Raw genomic sequence first — 20351 nt, 5'->3', positions numbered from 1 at the left:
GTTGTCCACCAGGGTAAGTAATGAATCAACTCCCAAGGAAACACGATTACTTTTCCGTATGTATGAATGATGCACCGAACCTGTCCTTTTTTGTTTCCTCTTAAAAGAGAATAGAGAAAGGGCAAAAGAATGTGGGTGGTGAGCAAGCTGCAAAGGGGCAAACAAGGAGCGAGGGATGGGTTCTTATGTTGGCCCGTAAGAGGTTTTGTTGGAAGTCATTCAACTCACACTTTTGAACTTTCCTTGACCCTCACCATCGCCGCCGCCGCCGCCGTCATCCATCATCACCCCTCCGCCCATCCCCCCCATCCCACACCCTCAGCCACCGTCCTTAACATCCCTGCCTGGCTTTTTGCCTCCCCGACCCTTCCGATCCATATTCCGGGCAATCTCGCCATTGAGCTCTCTGCTCTCTCACCATATCCCCTCCTACAAGGACAAAATCCATACCTACCATTTGCCCGCTTGGGGATCTACGACCGCGCACCGTGGGGTTGAACTAGCACATCGACAAAACGCCGAGGATGCTACGGGCACTACGGGCTAGCCGCATGATATGCCCTGTGGATATCTGTCCCCTAAGCGCAAGATTACCCGCCCAAGATGCACCACAAACAAGCTAGAGAAAACGGGCTAGGTCGTTAAGTGACAATCCATCCTGCCTTATCATCCCTTTTCCCCTAAGTACAGGTCCTGGCGAGGCTGGCATATTCCATTGCTAACAGAAACAACCTCAACCAGATCACGCAGAGTTTTCGTGCTCAGATGTCCGGGCGAGTCCATCACATGCCACACATGGTAAACGTCAAGTTTGGTAAAAAGATCTTTTTGATTTCGTAATTGGAGATCATTCAAAAGGTGGAGTGGCACAAAAACCCGACCGCTCAGGCTTCTATATTCTAGATATGGTCCGACTCCCCGGTTCATTACTGACGAGCTGACCCCGAAACCCCGGTGCCGAAACCAGTATCTTGGGCCGTCTAAACTATGTGCTGCCATGTCTTCATTGCAAGATCTTCCTGTGGCCATCTGGCATTGATTCTAGATCGATGATTTGCTGTCTAAAGTCGTCAAGGCCCGATTCTGCTGTCTTTTGAGCGTCCTCAGGCGAACCAGGAAAGATCTTTGCGATACGTGCGTGTATGCTTCTGGCAAGGATCTACTCTGTTCTGCCGCTGTTCCATACAAGCTCCCCTTGACGGGCGCTCTGTACTCCTCGCTGACCGCGAAGACGCGATCTGCCAAAAGAGCTCCAGTAGGGAGCGTGGGTATTACTCGGGCCTGGATAGTATCGCAAGGATGTGGGAATACATATCTTCATTCCCAAAACCAGTATACTCTTAGCCGAGGAACATCTTTAATGTGTGCTCAAGCTTGGACATTGCCAGGGGCTTCGGAAGAAATGCGTCTGTACCTGCCGACATGCAAAGCGCTTGGGCATCTGGTCCGACGACAGCTGTGACCATAATGATGGGCCGTCGGGTGCGAGAAAGGGGGCCCAGTAGTTCCTGGCTTTCCATTTCTCGAATCTTTTTCGTTGCCGTTATGCCATCCATACGCGGCATCGATTGGTCCATCAAAACAATGTCAATGTCGTGGTCGTGCTCGACAAGCTTATCGATGGCTTCTTGTCCATCGTCTGCTACGATGACATTGTAGCCGAGCGTGTTCAACATCTTCACTCCCAGCCTCTGGTTGATTTTGTTGTCTTCCACCAACAGCACTGTCGCGCCACTCAGCGTCTTGGTCTCGTGCGTCTGCCGCGAGTCTTTGTTGTCGTCTACCACGTCGACTACTGGGGCAAATCTAACTGAGCGATCAACGGACGATCTACCGGTTCGGGCGGCCGAAGCTATACTCTCGACCATGCGATGCCAGACAAACGGTCTCCTCACCGGTATGACGTGCGGCGGAGGGACAGAGCCTAACGATTCGTCAAGCAGCGTTTGCGAGTCATATGACAAGATGACTAGTTGGTGTCGAAGGTCAAGTATTCGTCCTAGCAGTTTCGGGTGGCTGATGAGAAACGTCAGGTCTGTCCAGATGTACCCGAAAGAGTCTGATATCTCATCATCTGGTTCTGCTCGGATGAGCTCAAAGTCAAAAGCTCTCCAAGCGAGTTCTAAGCCCTCCGCAAATCGTGGATTGCAGTCTTGTAGCAATGCGATCCGCCGATTGGATCCTAGAGAGTTCAAAGCGTCCGGTGTATCAGCTGAGGGATGGGTTGGAATGGTGACGGTGAAGGTACTGCCGCATTTCTCGGCTCCCACATGATCAGCCAGGTGGGATTTGCTCTCCACAGCGATTGTTCCCTCCATTTTCTGGAGTAGCTGCCTGATAATGGCTAAACCGAGACCAGTCCCTCGCTCAGCGCCTCGAGTTTGGGCCTGCTTAAATGGTTCAAAAAGATGTGGCAGAAAGGGCTCCGGAATGCCGAATCCGGAATCTCTAACAGTGATAGCCAAGTCCATGTCCTTCATTTCCACCAGTAGAAGTACGTATCCAGATTGCGTAAACTTTAGAGCGTTCGTAAGCAAGTTCATCAGAATCCTTTGTAGATAAGTCTCGTCCAGGAAAAGTGAAGAGGGTACTTGGGGGGCCACGACAATCATCAATTCAGTGCCGAACTCCTCATCCTTGTTGGGCAAGATTGCTAGAATGGACTCACACACTTTCCGGAGGTCGAGGCTCGTTGGCCGGCAGACAGCTTCTCCTTTCTCCAATCGAGACCAGTCAAGAACGTTAGCCGTGATCATCGAGAGCGATCTTGTCGCCTGCTGTATGGCGAGCAGGAGGAGACGAGCATCTTCGCTCAATTCTGTGCGCGATAGCAAGTCACTGTAACCTTGTAGCTGATGCAAGGGCGTCCGAATTTCATGACTGGCGCTGGCTATAAACTCGCTCCGCACGGCCGCAGCTGCTTCCGCATTTTCCTTTTGAGCTATAGCAGCCCAGAGCTTTCTTCGAGTGTGCACGATTTCAGCCAGTTTATTCCGAGCCACCGTTGCCGAGTGCGCGAGCAGTCCGTTTGCGAGCAAGCACGTGAGAATGGCAATACTGGTAACGGCGACGGCTAGGTCTGGAGGGTATCCACGTTCTGCAGTCGGAGTGGCGTATGTCCAGAAGGTAGTTGCCCACATTCCCGTAAAATGCATGGCGGCAACTCCTGCTGCCGCCACCATCGAGAAAATGAGCTGCTGCAATAGATTGACCTCAATTTGGGGCATCAGGATACATCCCAAGGTGCAGACTAGCCAACTGCTCGACCCTGAGACGAGGACGATAAGTGGGTGTAGCGTAACGTGCCCTTGTGGAACCTCCAAGGCAAATATACCGACGTAATGCATGCTCGTAATGGCCAAGCTCCATATAAAGCCCTTGCAAAAGTTCCTCATAGTCGCTCCATGGTACAGCAGTTCACCGATCCCGAGGAGGACATTAGTAGTGGTGGTGGTGGTACTCTTGGTGAATTTGAAGCTCATGAAGCCAGGAAGACCGAGGCTGCTACCGTCTGAATGATTTGTCGTAGAGGACCGCCGAGAACGCTCCCCTTCTTCCGAGCTCCTCTGGTAACTTTCAGTGTCGCGAGTAGTAGAATCGTCCTCCAAAGGGGACTCATTTTGGGCGGCAAAGGCTTGTGGGTCAACTCCGATCGACTGTTGCAGAGGGTGAGGAGAGGGAGAGGATTCGATGGTGTCGTTGGTGGCAGGCGGGCCGCCAGTGAAATGATCTTCCAAGAGCCCCAGGGTCATACTGGCACTGCTGTCATGACTGGGGGGAATGCGGTCAGCTGGCCCATTAGCATGCTCTGACACAACAGCCCGCGCGTCTTCTCCTTCGCCAGAGATCCGTGTTCCTAGGAGAGCTTCTGAACTTTCATTGGCACCCTGTCTTGCTGCCTCCTTTTTTCTTTCTCGTCTGAGAGCCCTCATCTTCCTCTTTTTGACAAGGCGCAGATAGCGATCACGCATCAGGTCTGAAGCCAGGGCCAGGAAAGTGAATATGACCGCCAGGCCCGCACTCAGAACCGTCAGGGGAACATTCAAGCCGATCGGAAGCGGTAGCTCGCAGGCCAACATTGCGATGAAGTGAAGACACCAGATGGAACAGAAGCCGAAGGTCAAACTTCCTAGTATGGTCCAAACTAAAACGCCAGAGAAGTATCGTGAAGTCCGTGCTTGACACATCATCTGAGTAGAGGTAAAGGCACCTAAGAGGGACACTGCAATAGACGCCGCAATGAGACCTCCATTCCAATGGACCTCGAGTCGGCTGAGCGCCGGCTCTTGCGGTAGCTGAACCATGTCCTGATGTTGTCGAGGCTGCTCGAGGTGGCCGTCATAGGTTGGGGACTCTTATTCGAGCGCGCCATACACTTTTCTCTAAGCCCAACATAATGTCACAGATTCCCATGCACTCGTGTATAGTCCTTTTGACCTTTTTCTTTGGAGACGATGTCAGGTTGATGTGTGTGCCTTCGTATCGCGCAATACTGGAAAGGGGGAAGAGGGTTCGGATCAGTTCGAGGTCGGTTTGAGGGCGGCGATCGGCGAGAGGATTGGACCCTGAATCCAGAAAGATACCCAGCCAGCCAGGCACGGAATGGCGATAATGATAAATGTCCCTGTGTCGATGGTAGCCCGGGAAGATCGGAGCAGTGGAACAAAAGGCAGCGTGAACAGGTGAGATGGATTACCCAAAGAAGGGTTTCAGGGAAAAGAGCGGATGCAAAATCAATGCGAGGCGAGTATCCGGCCGCACGCTATGGGCATTTGCCGACAGCGTCACTGCGCATCAAACACCTGGCGCACTGGTTGTGGGAAGCTTGTTAATAACCAGAGAGACCAGATTAGGAAATGATGGAGTGCCTTTAGTGGCCAGGAAGCCCGTTCCCGTGGAGCCTGTTTAACTAGGATGCCCTGACCAGGACTCGGTACTACGAGTACGGGACCCAATACGAGGTGCAGAGGCTGAGAGGCGCACGAGGAAGAACTCGGCTCCGTAGCTCACCCCCCTGAATAATGAACTGTGGGGTTTTAGCGTGCACGCTTTTCCCTCTACTCTGCTTATGTACAAGCCCTACGAGGAGCACGAGGATGTAACCTAGCAGGCCGCCCTCCCGGAAACCATATATAGGGCTGGCTTAGTAGTCTGGCTATCCATCTCGCAACACAACCAACAATAAAATATGATGCCATGCTCGATGAAGCATACTCTGGCATCTATTTGCCCTAGATCGTGACTCTTGACAGTATCAGACGGGCACTCAATCGCCTTTAACAAGTGCCCAGGACGCACAACACTCCCTCAACTGACACGAATTGACTGCCTTGGCTTCGAGTTTGTCGCACCTGACTGGTCATTATTTTTGTCCATCTTGAATAGCAACATCTTTGTATTCTGAGCACATATGTTGTGATGGTCATTACGGCTCGAGGTGGAAGTAATCAGTGGGAAGAGATTCGGAGACTGGGCGGGCGCAGGGAGTACGTTGTTTGGGGTCTTGGGTGCTATTGTTATTTTGGGGTATCAGGCAGGGTAAGGTGAGCAGGAGACGCTCGACGGGTAAGTGTTCCCCTCTAAAAAGAAGGTCTCCCGAGCTGCGGGGCACTCTTTTGGTACTCTTGGTAGTCCTCCGGCTTCCAACGTCGCCAATGCCCCTCGCTCTCTAGGCGCCCAACCGTCGCCTTCTCCAACCAACCACATGGCTTCCTCTGTGCAACACCGAGATCGACCAAGCATGTCCTTGCTGGTGAGATGGAGAAGGCGCCTGATGAATGGTCCCAAGGCAATCATGGCGGCTAACTTCTCACCTCCCGTCCTTCTACGCTGGTCGTGTCCTTTATATAAACACAATATTGGCATCCTAAAGTTGCCACACCATCAATCGAAGGCCCTCGAGTATCGAAAGAATTGTCCTCCCGTTTAATTGACCTCTTTCTTAAGAGTTACTGCGCAAAGTTGAGCTTCACGTCCTGTTCACTGTCCGATTCCGAGTTGTTTGCTGTGGTCTTGATTTCACTGAGCTGCTTTTGGCTCTTGTCCTTCCCCTGCGATTATTGTCGTCATGTCCTATCCTCCTCCTGGTTCAGGACAGCCGCAAGGAGGCTATTATCCTCGTATGGTTCCTTCACCATGCTCCGAGCCTGAAGAATAACTAACCAGCCATCAGCACCGCCGTCCAATGGCCAGCGTACGACTTTGAAGAATATCTGCTCCTTGAGTTGTTCACGAAGCTGACCTCGTTCAGCATCATTCCCTCCTCCGCCTAGCCAACAATCCCCACCTCCTAGTTTCTTCCCACCGCCTCCATCAGGGCCATCGCCGCCTGCGCAGAATGCTTCATATCCTCCCCCCACCCATTTCCCATCTAGCAGCGCAGACCCCTTCCCCTCCCCCCCTCCAGCAACCTACCGCGCAACGACCATTTAACTATGCTACTGTTCCTGCTTCGGCACCAGCCCACAAAACCACCTTCGACCACGCCTCAATCCACAACCGGCAACCCTCGTACAATGGCCCGACGAGCTCTTTCGACGAAACTGACGAGAAGGTCACATCCCCACGCCTGCAAAAACTTACCAAGGATATGGCAGGTGTCATGAAAGCCCCTGAGGGTCCTTCGCTGGTTGGAGTGCCTCAAGGAGGCCAATTCGTGGGGGTTCAAGCTACAACGCAGGACGATGTGGGGACATTCAACGGTGGCTCATACCGCATTTCGCATCGAGACTCGAATTCAATATTGACAATACAGTTGGCCATGGGGTGTCCTATTACGGCAAAACCCGGAGTGATGATCGCAATGAGCCCTTCAGTCATGTTAAAAGGCAACGTTAAATTCAGCATGAAGAAGTTATTGATTGGTGGAGAAATGGCACATTCAACATTCACGGGTCCCGGGGAGGTGTTGCTTGCGCCGAACACATTGGGCGATATCTCGATCCTTCGACTTGCAGGGAATGAAACGTGGAGCCTTGGGCGCGACTCGTTCCTCGCCTGTACTCAAGGCGTGTTGAAAGAGTACAAGAGTCAGTCAATCAGTAAAGCCATGTTCTCCGGCGAGGGTCTATTCGTCTATAAGATGTCGGGCATTGGCATACTGTGGATGTCCACTTTTGGAGCGATCTTGAGGAAAGATGTGAGTCTTAAACAAAACCCTGGCGGACCCAACACGAGAAATCTAATTCCACCTACCCCATCTGTCCTCTCATTTTATTCACCCTCTGAGCTATCCCCTGGGAAGGTGGCATTGAATTCTAACAGCAATCAAACATTAGCTCGTGGATGGCGAAAAATACATTATCGACAACGGCCATCTTGTCGCCTGGAACTGCAAGTATGTCCTCGAACGCGTCGCCTCCGGAGGTATCATTTCCGGAATCAGCTCGGGCGAAGGTTTAGTATGTAAGTTCACGGGGCCTGGCACGGTCTTCATGCAGACACGAAACGCCGCCGCCTTTTCGGCATTTATCAGTGGGAATGCACATCGGGAGGTATGAAAAGGGGAAGCAATGACCATTTCTAATAATAGTAGTGATCCTACGTTGTCTTCATGAGCGTTACGCCTGTAATCTCTGTGTTGCTCCATAGTATCAAAGTTCGTTTTTCCATTTTCGGGCCTGCTCATGCCTATTTTCACATGGGGTCGTATCTTTTCGCCAACGCCATGCCAGTCCCTCCGTGGCGGAAACAGCTGAATCCACCTCCTCCCTCCCGAGCCGGCCTCGTAAAATTCCAGGCTTATCCATTGAGCCTCTTTCTCTTGCCCACTTGAGCCGTGAAACCGCTCTTGATGGCCGTGACTGACCGCCTACTGCCACATGACTTACACGTGACAAAGTACAGCCGGTTCTCGCCCTTGCTCAGCTCGGTGTTGGGGGAGCGGCAGGTCTTGCAGGTCACGTACTCGACAATATACCGTCTCAGGACGTTCTCGATCTGTTTCTGTTGGAATCTGCCCTTGATGACCAGTCTCTTGGACCCGTCGACGGAGCCGCTCGTGCCGAGTTCGGCGAACAGGAATTGGGTGACGTGCTCATCGTTTCGGTTCATCCTCTTGCAGATCTCGGCGATGTTGGCGAAGATGGTCTTCTTGTTCCCTTCCCTTAGACATTGCGGGGGTGGGATCTTGTATGATTTGCTTCCAGAGGACAGGATGTCCGGGTTGTGTTCGTTGACGAGATAGAAGAATCTCTTGAGGAGGAGCTCGTACGAGATCGGGGATGTTGCGTCGTGAGCCCAAATTCCGGTTCCCTGAGTCATATCCCCCGATTGTTCCTGTACTGCAGCTTCCTCTTTTTCTTCGTTTGTTGCATCGGCAAGGCCGGCGCGAGCGAGTTTCTCGGCAAAGTCCTCTCCCTCGGTTTTGGGTTTGGTTGTCTTCTTTTTCTTCTTCTTCAGGATGGAGGCGTCAAAGTCGCCGTCAGCACCGGCAACGGGCGCGGCAGCCTCGCCATCCTCCTTGTCCTCTGTTTTCGTCTTGGTCGATTTCTTCTTTTTCTTGTTTAGACCTGCGAACATGTCTGTCATCTCATCGACGGCTTGGTCATCGGGCGCTGTAGATTGATGAGGTGTCAGTACTGATTTGCTCCCTGATGTCCCGGGAGCGTCCATACGTGATGAGTGTTTCTCTGCTGTAACCTTGTCCTCTGAGCCGGACAGAGGCGCTTCTGAAATCTCGCCATTTTCATCCATGATGGTGCTGTCGCCGCTGAATGCGACCGATTTGCGAGGTTTTCGGTGAGGAATCGGTTGAGGTTGTTCCTGTAAGAGAGGAGTTGATGTGTCAGTCATGTCTGAATTCTTCCTGCTTGTGGGGCGAGGTGCAGGAGGTTTCAGATTGGCCTCCCCGACTGAGGAGGCATCTGCGTGCGAGGTGGGGATTTGTGTGGCGATACGCACAACTTCAGCCATGATTCGTGTTGTCCGAGTTTGTTGCAGATGAGAAGATATTCTGTATGCTGATCTCTCCTTTGTCTGTTCTCTAAATTGAAAGAGAAGGTTCAAGAAGATGTGTGGAATCGAATAGTGCCAGCTCGGGGATTTTTCCCTCTCGAATAATATTTAATACGAAACACGATAATGAGTCAAAACCGGGTGAAGGCTTGTAGTAGTGACGCATGACACGTGCCATCTATTTCCCGTTGTCTGACAAATCTCTCTTCCCTTCGTGATGACGGCAAGTTTTGTCAGACAAAAACAACCTTAAGTGGTAGTAGCCTCGCGTGCCTTGCCAACTTCAATTCGTCCATCGACTTCACTAGACTACCGTCGACGCAGGCATTCCAAGTCATTGATTCTCCCCTTCTGGTGGTGGACTGCTACTATGATTTCGGTCTAAGCTTCTTTTTCGAGCCGCCTGTCCTTGGCCGAAGGCGACAAAACCCCAATCCGTATCCGCCGCCAGCATGTCCGAAACAGACGGTACAGCTGCTTCCTTCATTGAACCTCCCTCGAGCGGCGACGACAACGACGACATCGACTCGTTGCCCTCCGAACCCGACTCCGATGAAGTCACCGTGAGCGAAGAGGAAGAATATTCAGAGTCTGACGCGGAGAGGGAGTGGAAGGAGAGCTTGCAGCAGTTGGAGCTGCTCCTGTCCATGGTGATTGTCCCCTATGTCGGGAAATATTTTGGCAGGAAGTTTGCCTACTGGGGTATGTGTGATATGTTGCTGGGTGCAGCATTCTGGGGGTCGCCCCGCGTGTCGCGTAGGCTTTCTTGTGGTCTGGGAAGCTAATCGAGAGAATCACAGGGTGGAAACAACTCATGGAATGGAAATATCCGGTCGAGATTGTCGTGACCAACAAGGCCGCGTTCAAGGGAATCGGCGCTATAGAGGCCGCGGCTTCTCTATAAAGGAACTACAACAACTTTTAGTGTCTCGAAAAACAAAGGTAGGAAAGCAAGCATAACGCTCAAACCTCAGTTCTATCAAAAAGCTACAGAACTGAAACTCCACAGCGGCAGAAAAATGAAGGCCTCGGTTGCAGCTGGTTCGACCAAGTGTGACACATTGCCTCTGAATTGTGCCATTCAAAGGACTCTCGCTATACAGTCGAAACAAAAGAACGATGCCAGTCCAGTCAGGCACAACGTGGCCATTGACAAAATCTACATAGAAAAAAGCTACGGTGCCAACCAACGCCATCGCTAGCACACCTGTCGTCCGCGGGTATCGAAACGAGGGGTATCACAAGTCATTTCTTTGACCTGGGTTCGTGACTCATAATGCTGATTGCTGACGTCGTTCTTGTCGAAGACGGCTCTGAGAACCCACCTGACGTTCATGTTTCGAGTTCATATTCGGATGTTTCGATACTCGCCCAGAATAGTCATGTCGAGGTTTCACTGTTCACGTCCTCCTCCCTTCCCTGCATCCCATCCCGATCCTCTGTAGTGCTTGCACCGAGGCAGACACTCAGAACAACGGAATCAGCGTGATCTTTCTGAATCCGCGAGCAGCAGGAGTCGCCTTTATCTCGTCAGCCGCACCGCTTGGTGCTGCCGCATCTTCTCCAAATCCGCAGTCTGAGTGTGTGATTGTCCGGCAGACTCAATAGACTCAAAGAGTGGCCGATAGGACTGCTTGATAATAGCTAATGCGCCATCTCTCTCGACCCCAACCACTAACGCACGAATTGTGAAGGCGAAGATCTCTAAAGCATCCTCGGTCGTCGTTCCCAGCCACCTTGCGTACAGCGAGTCTGTTGGGAACCTGATGGGCCCGGGGAAGCCTGGTAGGTAGACAATATTTCTGCGAATAGCCTGGCTTTCAAGAGGATTTGGAAGTTGCACCTGCATGTCTGCCACATCGTTCTCTGCTGCCCAAGCTTGGTAGAGCTCGGCAACGCAAATATTGGCAGCTTCTGCTTCATTTTCGACGGCGGAATTTGTTGCCCACGCAACGTTCGGGAGGATAACTTGAATACGGCGAGCGCGACTCTTGTTAGGGCGTCGGAAGATCCACCGCCATTCCCTCAGGATCAATTGCATCCCCTTTGAATCCCACTGGACGCATCTGTTAGCGTAACACAAAACTATATGGCCTCAAGAATAGGACGTGTACCATGGTAAGACCATCTTCTAAGGAGAAGTTGAAGAGGGACTCACAAATGGTAGGAAATCGGGTTGGCGGTGTCTCTCTTCAAAATAGTGGTTCCCACGAAACCATGAACCATCGACCTCATGAAAGACAAGGCCAAGGGTGGGATAACGGTGTCCACGGAATTGTCTGCGAATGACCTCTTGCATGATCCGAGAAAGAATAAGTGCTGCAATATGGTGCGCTGTGATGGCTTCCTGCACCGCGAGGATGTCCTTTAATTCCAGAAGCAGGTTGTTGTCTCGAAACCAGTTCACAGAATCATTCACGTCAAGGCACGGATAGAAGTGCACAACCGCCCCCAAAGGAATGACACCAGCGTTTGGTCTGCCGAGTCTTGTCCAAAGACTATTCCGATATTCTTGATACATGGTCGTCATGTCTGTATAGTTCCCAGATATGGGACCTATGAGCAGGATCCTCCGGAGAGGAGTGCTGAGCATCAGCTCATCGACAAGATTTCGAAATCGGCGACACACTTGTCTAAGGGATCCAGTGGATCGTAAAATATCCGGATAGCCTTCCTGGTACAGGTAGATGCAGTTTGTGATGATCCGAGAGAAAATCAGAAGAAGGACCTCGTCAGGCAGCCTGGGAATGGTATCGACCGGACCATTGAAGTGTTCTTGTCTGAGCGCAGTCGTTATTGCGCTCAAATCTTCCGTGGTCAGGATGCCGAATTGCTTCCTCGAGCTGGCCGCCATATTTGGGGGACTGAAGTTGAACCCGTATGACTTAGTCAATTGTTGGACATTCTGGGAGAAAGGTTGCAGGCAAATATGTTTCCTTGTAGGTCCTCAGTTGTCAGAATTGTTGGGCATCACACAGTCGGGACCACGGGGAGTCCTCACAGTATATTAGGTCATGTTACTTTTGGCTGGACAATATTTGTAAAGGCATGGTATGATTGATTGTCTCTCTATCTTCTGTGGGAGTCCCGAAGGCACCTATCTAGCTATGTGGTAACCGTAGAATGGCAAGTGCAACAGGGAGGTCACATGCTGTGGTTACGTGCTAAAGCAGGTGTCATGGAGAATCCACAACCATATTGCTTCACAATACAGTGCCAGAGAGACCTGTTGATCTTCGTTATTGTTGAACCGAAGACAGAATGGCATCTTCAACACGATGCAGGGGTCGAAACTCTCGAAATGGCTCACCCAGAACCTTGCCGCGGCCATCAAATTTAACTCCCTCACTTCGAAGCAACTCTATTTTCTTGGAGGCATGTTTGCCATCCCTGCCCCAGTCACCTTGAAATCCGCCGATACTTCCGTCTGCTGCTAAGACGCGGTGGCATGGTACGTCGGGGGCAAAAGGGTTGTTGCGCATCCCGTTCCCAACCGCTCGGGCTGAGGACTTGAGATACTCTGAGATTGCGGCATAGGTGGTGAAGCGACCGCGCGGGACAGAAAGAAGAGTAGTATAGAGCTTCCTTCGATATGAGCTCAGTGAAGGGTGTGAATGGATGCGGATTAGGGTCCGCTTTAGCTCTTCCTCGTTTGCCTCAACTAGCTTTGGCGGTATTCTGTCCCCGTCCACATGGTTGGGAGTGTTGAACGACTCTGTCGAGGTCCCAACCCGCCAGGATTTGAGCGTTGATTGGTGTTTGTCAGTCTTCCTGCTCTTTGTTGTTGCTGATGAGGCCGGTTGGTCCACGTCGCCTATCGTCCGTTTCGTACCAGCATTCGTTGACCTTGACGGAGGTTGGTGTGAGGCTACTTCGCTTGCAGCTGCTTTGGCATACTTCTTTTCATTCTTGCCTCTGCATCGCAGACTCGCCTGGTCCAGGTCAGAAAGATCTACCTTCCCAGCTTGGATTTTCTGCCCCAGTGCTATTGCATCCCGCAACTGTTGCTCGTTCATGTTTCTTATGGCTGGCTTCGGTATTATCATGTCCCACTGTTGCTCATTGTTGCCTATGACGTTGTCCAGAATGATGCGGGCAAAGCAGTGGTCAAGAGTCACAGGCCACACAGACTGGGCGGGATCTCGAATTTTCGCCATCTGGGGAAGGGTTTGAGAATACAAGATCCTCCATTCTGTCTGCAGAGCTTCCACATTAGACATGATCTTGGAAATGCAGAGCCCTGCGGAACTCGCCCTCGAGTTGACCCAACTAGGGGGAAACGATGCTCCGCCGGCTGTTGAATAAGATAGTCAGGACCTGTCTAGCAACATCTGCGAATGTTGGGTCAGAGTCTGAATGTCTCTCAGAAGTGAAGTCCTCACTCTACCCCGTATGTGGCAATAGGTTTTGGGTCTAGCCTAGAGTGACTGGTAAGAGACGCGGGAAGAGGCCCGCCCGCGCCCACCGTGACTATCGACGTCACGCGTTCTTGGGAGTTTGTACCGAGTACGCGACGCGCCTTGGCCAACTAAAGCGTCCGTCAATGTGATCCAAACTACTCGACCAAAAGCCTGACAAGGCCTTTGACATTGCACTGTTTTGGACGCCTCAGTCATAGGCCTTGTCCATTGTATACCATTAAAATGTCTTCAGCAACGAGTTCACCTTCTTCTGCCAACTCACCCACAAGCGTTACCTCTAATATACTCACTCCGACGCGAAAGGTCCGGAGCTTACTTGCCCAGTTTGACGATTCGGATTCTGATACTACTACTCCCACCCGTGGTCAGGAACTCCAGCAGAGTTCCGCTCCGCGTGGTGCTACCGGAGCAGACAAAGAAAAGTTACAAAATATGATAGAAGATTCTGATGATGATGATGATGATGATGATGATGACATCTCTGCGCCCCGTCGACCCCCGGCTACACGCGACAGTAAACTCGATGCGACTGCTCGTTCTCAGCACGTCCTTGAGCAAGCTAGCCCTCGAAATGTCTCCCACCTAGATTCCAACCGGCAAGACAGTATTTTCGACGATTCGCAAGAGGATGACATCTTCGCAGCACGGCAGACTTCCAACACCGATACCAATCTACAAAGATCCCCTTCTCCTCTGTTCTTTCCTTCTCCCAAAGAGCAAAAGTCGAAATTCCTTGCCCTCGTCGAGAAGCACAGAAAGCAACGGCTTGAAAAGGAAGCAGAAGAGGCAGCCAAACAAGCAGCTCGCGCTGAAAGCCTGAGCGCCCAGGAAGCAGAACAACGCCGGATCCGAGGATCCAGCCCCGCAGATGACACAGATGAGGAGAGCGATGCCTCCGAGGGAGCTGGAGGGAAGAAGCTGTCCAAGCACGCTCGTCCAACACGAAAGGCTAGCAAGAAGGCCATCGAAGAGATGAAGCGTGAGACACAGAGGCTCAGTCGAAATATGCAACTCGCACATCAAGCGCGGACGAAGAAAAAAATAACCAAGGACAGCTTGTTAGCTCGTTTCAACTATCCGACCGCCAGATCTGCATTCGAGCGAGACAACGAGCACTATCCTACCAGCAGCTCCAGAGCGGCATCGGATATTGAGGTTGACAACGTCCATGAGACACCTCCTACCAGCCCAATCGCTGGAGAAGGGGTTGACGCCCAGAAGGAGGCTGGTATTTCAGAAGCAAACAAGGGTAAAGGGAGGGCTCCTTCCATCGAGCCCGTGGAGCAAGAAGTACATTCCGTTCCATTGACAGTCCTTAATGTCGACACCATGGACGAACAACCACTAAAACCTACAGCCAAGCCAGTGGACAGGTCAATTCAATCGGAGCTTTCACTGGCCACAACGACTATATCGGATTGCGACGACTCTGATTCCGATCTCGAAGTCGTTGTGTCACGTGGCGACATGCGTAAATACGCGGCGTTCGAGCATTTGCCGGCGCGAAAAGCCAAGGAGGCTCCGTCGCATCTGGCATTGCGTTCGCTTGCAAATCTCATTGGTGACGATGTCAAGCATTCCATGACCGCGGCTGACATGGATGCGTCGTTACGAAGGGCAGCTCGGATGCAGGCACGACGAGAAAGAGATCAGAGGATTGAAGAATTAAAAGCCAAAGGAGTGATAGTGCAGACAGCAGAGGAGAGAGAGCGTGAACAACAGGAAGTGGAGGATCTTTTGGAGCGAGCGCGACAAGAAGCTGTCGAGATTCAGAAACGCGAAAAAGCTCTTGCTAAGAAGGAGGGTACTTACAACAAGGATAACCTCGACGACGAAGATGAAAGTGACGATGAAGATTTTGCTGAAGACGAGGATGTTGACCTAGATGTGGACTCTGGAGAGGAAGAGGGGAGTGATCCAGAACAAGACGGTGACGATGAGGAGGAAGAGGAGGAGATTGAGAATGAGGAAGAACACGAAGAAACTCTGGGCGATCTCTTCGACAGTCAAGCTGACGAACAGGATTCCGCGGAATCTTCATCCTCAGAAGTCGATGCTGCTGACGACAACAAGCATTTGGATGTTGGAGTCGAGGAAGTCAATGCTGATCACAGGCCACGAAGAAGCCGAACAACCCGCATCGTCAGTGATGATGAGGATGAAGAAGTCTTACCTGCAACGCTGCGATCACCACAGCTTCCTGCGCCTGCAAAGACACCCTCATCCATATCTCGTTCGGCGAGAAAGCAGATCCCTGGCCTGCAAATGTCCGACGACCTTCCAATCGGGTTAACGCAGGCGTTTGCTGCGACAATGGCAGATTCGCAGAGTCAGACTCAGGCGAATTCGCAAGAGCAAGACAGTCTCACCATGACCGCGGACCTGCCATCGCCTAACATCGCAATGGTGCCGAAACTGTACCGCCTGGATTCGGTAGACATGATCAGCGACAGTCAACCAGCTTCTCAGACGCAACCACTCGATATCAGACTGTCGTTTTCCGAGTCTCAAATAGTCACACAATCCCCAGCCAATCATTCGGCTCTTCAAGGGGTGGATGTTACTCCTTCACAGGCACATTTCGAACCAACACAGGATGCGGGATACGAATTGAGTCCGTTTCGGGGAAACCGCTTTGCCACTGACACTCCTCTACACCCAGGACCGCACTCGACGCTAGATACGGTCATATTCCCCAATGATATGCAAGACAGTCCCATCATGCAGAGAAAGGCCCGGCTCGTGCGCGGGCGTGTCAATGTCGATGAGTCGGACGAGGAGTTCACAGAGGCGAGGGATCCATCGGCTTTTGACGTTATGCAAAGGGCAGCCAAAAAGAGGTCTTACGAAGCGTTTGACAAAAACAAATCACGCGCACGAGAGGCGGTTGACGACGCAGCAGAAGAATCCGAAGATGAGTATGCTGGCCTTGGGGGAGCCAGTGATGATGAGGTGAATGAGGAAGAAAACGAAGATGACCGCAAAATGATTGATGAAGATACGGAGGTCGGCGTTGGCGAGGCAGCCAAACTGGCCAAGCTCTTTGCGGATCGTGAACGTCAACAAGACGAAGCAGCTGTTTCCAAGTTACTGAAGGACATCACGACAGGTGCACTGAGGCGGAAGCGTGGTAACGACGACCTCGACCTCTCGGACGAGGAAGATGCTGTAGTTAGAAGAAGAGAGGCCAAGAGAAGAGAATTTGCCAAAATGCGTCGAGAACTACTGAAGGACGAAGCTGTTGGCAAGATTGCGGAAGACAAGAAGAAGGAAGCTTTCCTACGGAGCATCGAGGATCGGCCAGACAGCGATGGAGAAGATGACTTCCTTCCCATGGAAACGCCTGGTGAGGGCGATTCCCAGGTAAAAGACAGTCAGGAGTCGCAGCAGGACAGTGATGCTAAGGGACGGCCGTCTGATCTCCCAGTGAATGGTGGTGCCCAGCCCCTCGCGGTTACGGCCGTGTCAAAGTTGAATCAGGCTGGACGATTCAGGGGAACCACGAATCTTCACCACAGAAGGCCGGCCACACTAGCCGAGATTCGAGAATCTGTATCATTCCTGATCGAGGAGCCAGATTCGCAGGCAGGGATCATCGATCTTGGCCTTTCAGATTCAGAAGATGAGCCTGAGGCGTACGTGGATCTCGATCGACATGTGCACTCCGCCGAAGCGGATGAGAATGCCGATGACGGGGACGATCTTGGTGATTTCATTGTCGATGACGATGGGCACGGCAACGCTGAGGAGACCTTCAAAAAGCCTGCTTTACCTGGCAGTGAAAGTCGAGCTCCATTCTCGGAACGACGGACCAAAGAAAGGACAAATGTTGTCAACCGGCTGAGCATGCTCCGTCAAGCATCGAGCTCCTCCAGTTCCTCGGGCAGTACCAAGATGGCGTTCTTCGGCGCAAGCAGTTCAATCACTGGCTCCTTCAACAAGGTTCCCAGCCTACTGCGGCGTGCGACGACGAACTCGAGCTTAGGAAGCATGGCTGGCCGCGACGAGAATGTGTCTGCCACCGGGGTGGTCACGAGCAAGACTGAGCGAGGCAGGGCCAGCGAAGAGAAGGAGTTTGTCAGGAAAGGCACTGGGAGTCGACGAAACGCCGTCAATTACAGGCCGACGGTGCGCGAGGAAAAGATGAGCCAGCGAGCGGGTGTTGCAAAGAAGAAGGCGGCCATGGCCAAAAAGGGGGGGTTCTTGGGAGGCCTTTTCAGTCGAGATAGTTGGGCTTGAAGCCCCGAAGTGATGCTTTGGGGAATGATGAAATGAAACTCCTATGTTAAGTACCTCGTACCTCGTAGTCACCAACGCTCTGTTCACCCTATCGTACTTGATACCTCGGTCACGATATGGTGGATGCATGACTAATCATACCCCTGAGAGATTTGCCGACAGACTCAGCCTTGGAGGGCAGGAGTGGATATATCACAAGGTCTTGTCCTGGGCACTCTTTCTTTCTTGAAGGGGTAGATTCTGCAGGACGTTGAAGGTGCAAGCCTGGTACATATGATATGATATTTCGAGAAGGATTGATTGCCAATAGCCGAAGATTCAGCCGTCACCACCTTTCGCAACTGGTTTGTGTTGCTTTGTTACTACGCATTGCTACCACACTAACGAGGTAGCTAGGTAAGTATGAGGTAGTCTGCACAAGTTATCTATGTGATGTATGGGTGAGAGGACGCAAGAATGAGTAAAGTGAGTTGACTCGTGGGAAGAGAGGAGAGTTGTGCTCGATAGCCGCGGTCGCGACCTCGGTATATTGAAAACTTTAGCGAGGCTAACTCGATGGGAATACTTGACGATTGACGGGACTCGTTCCCTCTGGAGAGAGATATGGACGGTGCATTCCCGACCGACCGACTGACCGACCGGGTATTCATTTCGCAGGGTCACAAATCCCAGTTTCCCATTGACTTTTGCTGTCTCTCTCTCCCTATTTGGTGATGAGGAACGAAAGATCCTGGGGAAATTGAAAAGATCAGGGTCAAGACAAGACATTCTCTCTCTTCTTATTTTGACGAACAAACATATACATACATACATACACCTCGCCTCGCCTCGCCTCTGTTATCAATTTCAGCCGCCGGTCTTGTGCGCGGAAAGATGCCTCCCAAGATATACTATGCGCCGAGATACTATACATATCCCAACCTTGATCTGTTGTCGATCCTCTTCGGTTCGTGGAATTCCCCATTTCTTTTGTCGAGTTGTTTGCTTGTGATGGAGGCACCGCCGACCCCGAACCCCGGGAAATAGTGCTAACAAGAACTCCAACCTGGTCAAAGACCCCAATGACTACGCCGTGGGACAGGAAGATACGAGGGTGCACATCGACGCGGCCAACACGGCAAACTACATCGACAAGGCGCGCGCCCGGGTCCTGACCGAGAACTTTGCCCACAGTTTCCGGCACAAGTACGGCATCGGCGCCAACGGCCACTCCAAGGATGTGGTCGTGGGCTTTTCGTCGCTGCAGATCCTGCTGCCCATCGCCTTCTACGGCACCCTCGCCGCGGGGGGCGTCTTTTCGTGCGCGAGCCACTCCTTCACCGCCGCCGAGTTGGCCAGGCAGATCAAACAGGGCGATGCAAAGCTGGTCGTGTGTAGCCCGGACCTTGTCAAGGTCGCCGTCGAGGCCGCCCAGGCTTGTGGCCTGGGTCTCGACCGCGTACTCGTCATCGATTCGACCTACCGTGCTTGGGGGTTCAAGTCGGCTGACGGAAAGGTCGACTGCTGGACGGACAAGCGCCTCACGTGGAAGAGGATCACGGATCCGCAAGAGCTCGAGGACAGCATCATCGTCTTGCTGTACTCGTCGGGCACGACCGGTGTTCCCAAAGGTAAGGGCCCCCAGTTCCGCGGCCGGGTTCCACGGCATATTTCAGGGCTAATTCCTGTCCGTCGCACCAGCTGTGATGCTCTCGCACAAGATGATGGTCACTCAGATCGTCCACGCTTCCCAGACGGCGCGAGAATGGGCCACTCCACGGATCTTGACGGGCGAACTGGTCCCGACACCGCTTCGAACAATCGCCCATCTCCCAGCGGCCCATATCGCTGGTGTGGCAGGGTACTTTGTCAATCCTGTCTACTCCGGCACCGAGTGCTATTGGATGCACAAGTACGAGTGGAAGAAGTTCCTAGAGTACAACCGACAGCACAAGATCACAGGATTCTTCACCGTGCCCGCCATCTGGGCGCGCATCGCCAAATCTCCCGACGTCACCGACCAGTTTGCCACCTTGAAGAACGGCCTTGGTGGCGCGGCACCGATGGACGCAGACCTTGCCAACTCGGCTAGTAAGCGGACGAAAATCCAAGTAGGAGGAACTTACGGCATGAGCGAAACCACGGGGTCCGTCTGCACACTTCCTCCGGGAATGACTGATGACACTGGCAGCGTTGGGGTCATGCATGCGAACACAATGTTCAGGCTTGTCGATGACGACGGCAATGACGTCCCCGAGGGCGAACCTGGCGAGCTCTGGGTCAAGGGCCCGATGGTGACAAAGGGCTACTACAAAAACCCCGAATCCACCAAAGCGGCCTTTGTCGACGGCTGGTACTGCTCCGGAGACATCCTGCAGCAACGGAGCAACGGCCTGTGGTACGTGACGGACAGGAAGAAGGAGTTGATCAAGTACAAGGGCATTCAGGTGGCGCCAGCCGAGCTCGAAGGTCTCTTGCTCTCACACCCCTTGATCGAGGACGCGGCGGTGATCGGCGTGCCAGGCGAAGGGACAGAGGTCCCTCGTGCCTACGTCGTGGCCGATAAGAACAAGATCTCCGAGGCAGAGATCAAGGAGTTTGTCAAGAGCAAAACCGCACCGTACAAGCAGCTGCGAGGTGGTGTGGTCTATCTCGATCAGCTTCCCCGAAGCGCAGTCGGTAAGATTCTGCGGAAGGATCTGAGAGACATGGCGAAGACGGAGTTTCGTGCTAAGCTATAGAGGGCATTTATACCCT

The 20351-nt window shown here is 52.4% G+C and overlaps 8 protein-coding genes across 8 annotated transcripts; 4 read left to right on the top strand and 4 right to left on the bottom strand.

Annotated features, from left to right (window-relative positions):
• Positions 1–1340: 1340 nt before the first annotated feature.
• AYO20_04914 (hypothetical protein) lies at positions 1341–4079 on the bottom strand (the record flags this gene model as incomplete). The annotated part of the gene is made up of 1 exon (XM_022643208.1): positions 1341–4079. One exon carries the CDS (start codon positions 4077–4079, stop codon positions 1341–1343), a length of 2739 nt encoding a protein of 912 aa, XP_022500776.1.
• Positions 4080–6337: 2258 nt separating this feature from the next.
• AYO20_04913 (hypothetical protein) lies at positions 6338–7499 on the top strand (the record flags this gene model as incomplete). The annotated part of the gene is made up of 2 exons (XM_022643207.1): positions 6338–7138; positions 7278–7499. The coding sequence occupies 2 exons, from the start codon at positions 6338–6340 to the stop codon at positions 7497–7499; spliced, it is 1023 nt and encodes a 340-aa protein (XP_022500775.1).
• A 241-nt stretch (positions 7500–7740) lies between these two features.
• AYO20_04912 (hypothetical protein) lies at positions 7741–8913 on the bottom strand (the record flags this gene model as incomplete). The annotated part of the gene is made up of 1 exon (XM_022643206.1): positions 7741–8913. One exon carries the CDS (start codon positions 8911–8913, stop codon positions 7741–7743), a length of 1173 nt encoding a protein of 390 aa, XP_022500774.1.
• A 494-nt stretch (positions 8914–9407) lies between these two features.
• Positions 9408–9859, top strand: AYO20_04911 (hypothetical protein; the record flags this gene model as incomplete). The annotated part of the gene is made up of 2 exons (XM_022643205.1): positions 9408–9657; positions 9756–9859. 2 exons carry the CDS (start codon positions 9408–9410, stop codon positions 9857–9859), a joined length of 354 nt encoding a protein of 117 aa, XP_022500773.1.
• A 618-nt stretch (positions 9860–10477) lies between these two features.
• Positions 10478–11809, bottom strand: AYO20_04910 (hypothetical protein; the record flags this gene model as incomplete). Its single annotated transcript, XM_022643204.1, has 2 exons — positions 10478–11011; positions 11114–11809. 2 exons carry the CDS (start codon positions 11807–11809, stop codon positions 10478–10480), a joined length of 1230 nt encoding a protein of 409 aa, XP_022500772.1.
• Positions 11810–12194: 385 nt separating this feature from the next.
• Positions 12195–13175, bottom strand: AYO20_04909 (hypothetical protein; the record flags this gene model as incomplete). The annotated part of the gene is made up of 1 exon (XM_022643203.1): positions 12195–13175. One exon carries the CDS (start codon positions 13173–13175, stop codon positions 12195–12197), a length of 981 nt encoding a protein of 326 aa, XP_022500771.1.
• A 423-nt stretch (positions 13176–13598) lies between these two features.
• Positions 13599–17615, top strand: AYO20_04908 (hypothetical protein; the record flags this gene model as incomplete). Its single annotated transcript, XM_022643202.1, has 1 exon — positions 13599–17615. One exon carries the CDS (start codon positions 13599–13601, stop codon positions 17613–17615), a length of 4017 nt encoding a protein of 1338 aa, XP_022500770.1.
• Positions 17616–18488: 873 nt separating this feature from the next.
• Positions 18489–20335, top strand: AYO20_04907 (hypothetical protein; the record flags this gene model as incomplete). The annotated part of the gene is made up of 3 exons (XM_022643201.1): positions 18489–18561; positions 18671–19225; positions 19296–20335. The coding sequence occupies 3 exons, from the start codon at positions 18489–18491 to the stop codon at positions 20333–20335; spliced, it is 1668 nt and encodes a 555-aa protein (XP_022500769.1).
• Between the last annotated feature and the right edge of the window lie 16 nt (positions 20336–20351).

Source organism: Fonsecaea nubica (genome assembly GCF_001646965.1).
Source record: "Fonsecaea nubica strain CBS 269.64 chromosome Unknown Scaff27, whole genome shotgun sequence".
In the NCBI taxonomy this organism is placed as follows: Eukaryota; Fungi; Ascomycota; class Eurotiomycetes; order Chaetothyriales; family Herpotrichiellaceae; genus Fonsecaea; species Fonsecaea nubica.
The sequence above is the reverse complement of the archived record's forward strand: the minus strand, read 5'-3'. Positions and strand labels throughout refer to the sequence as shown.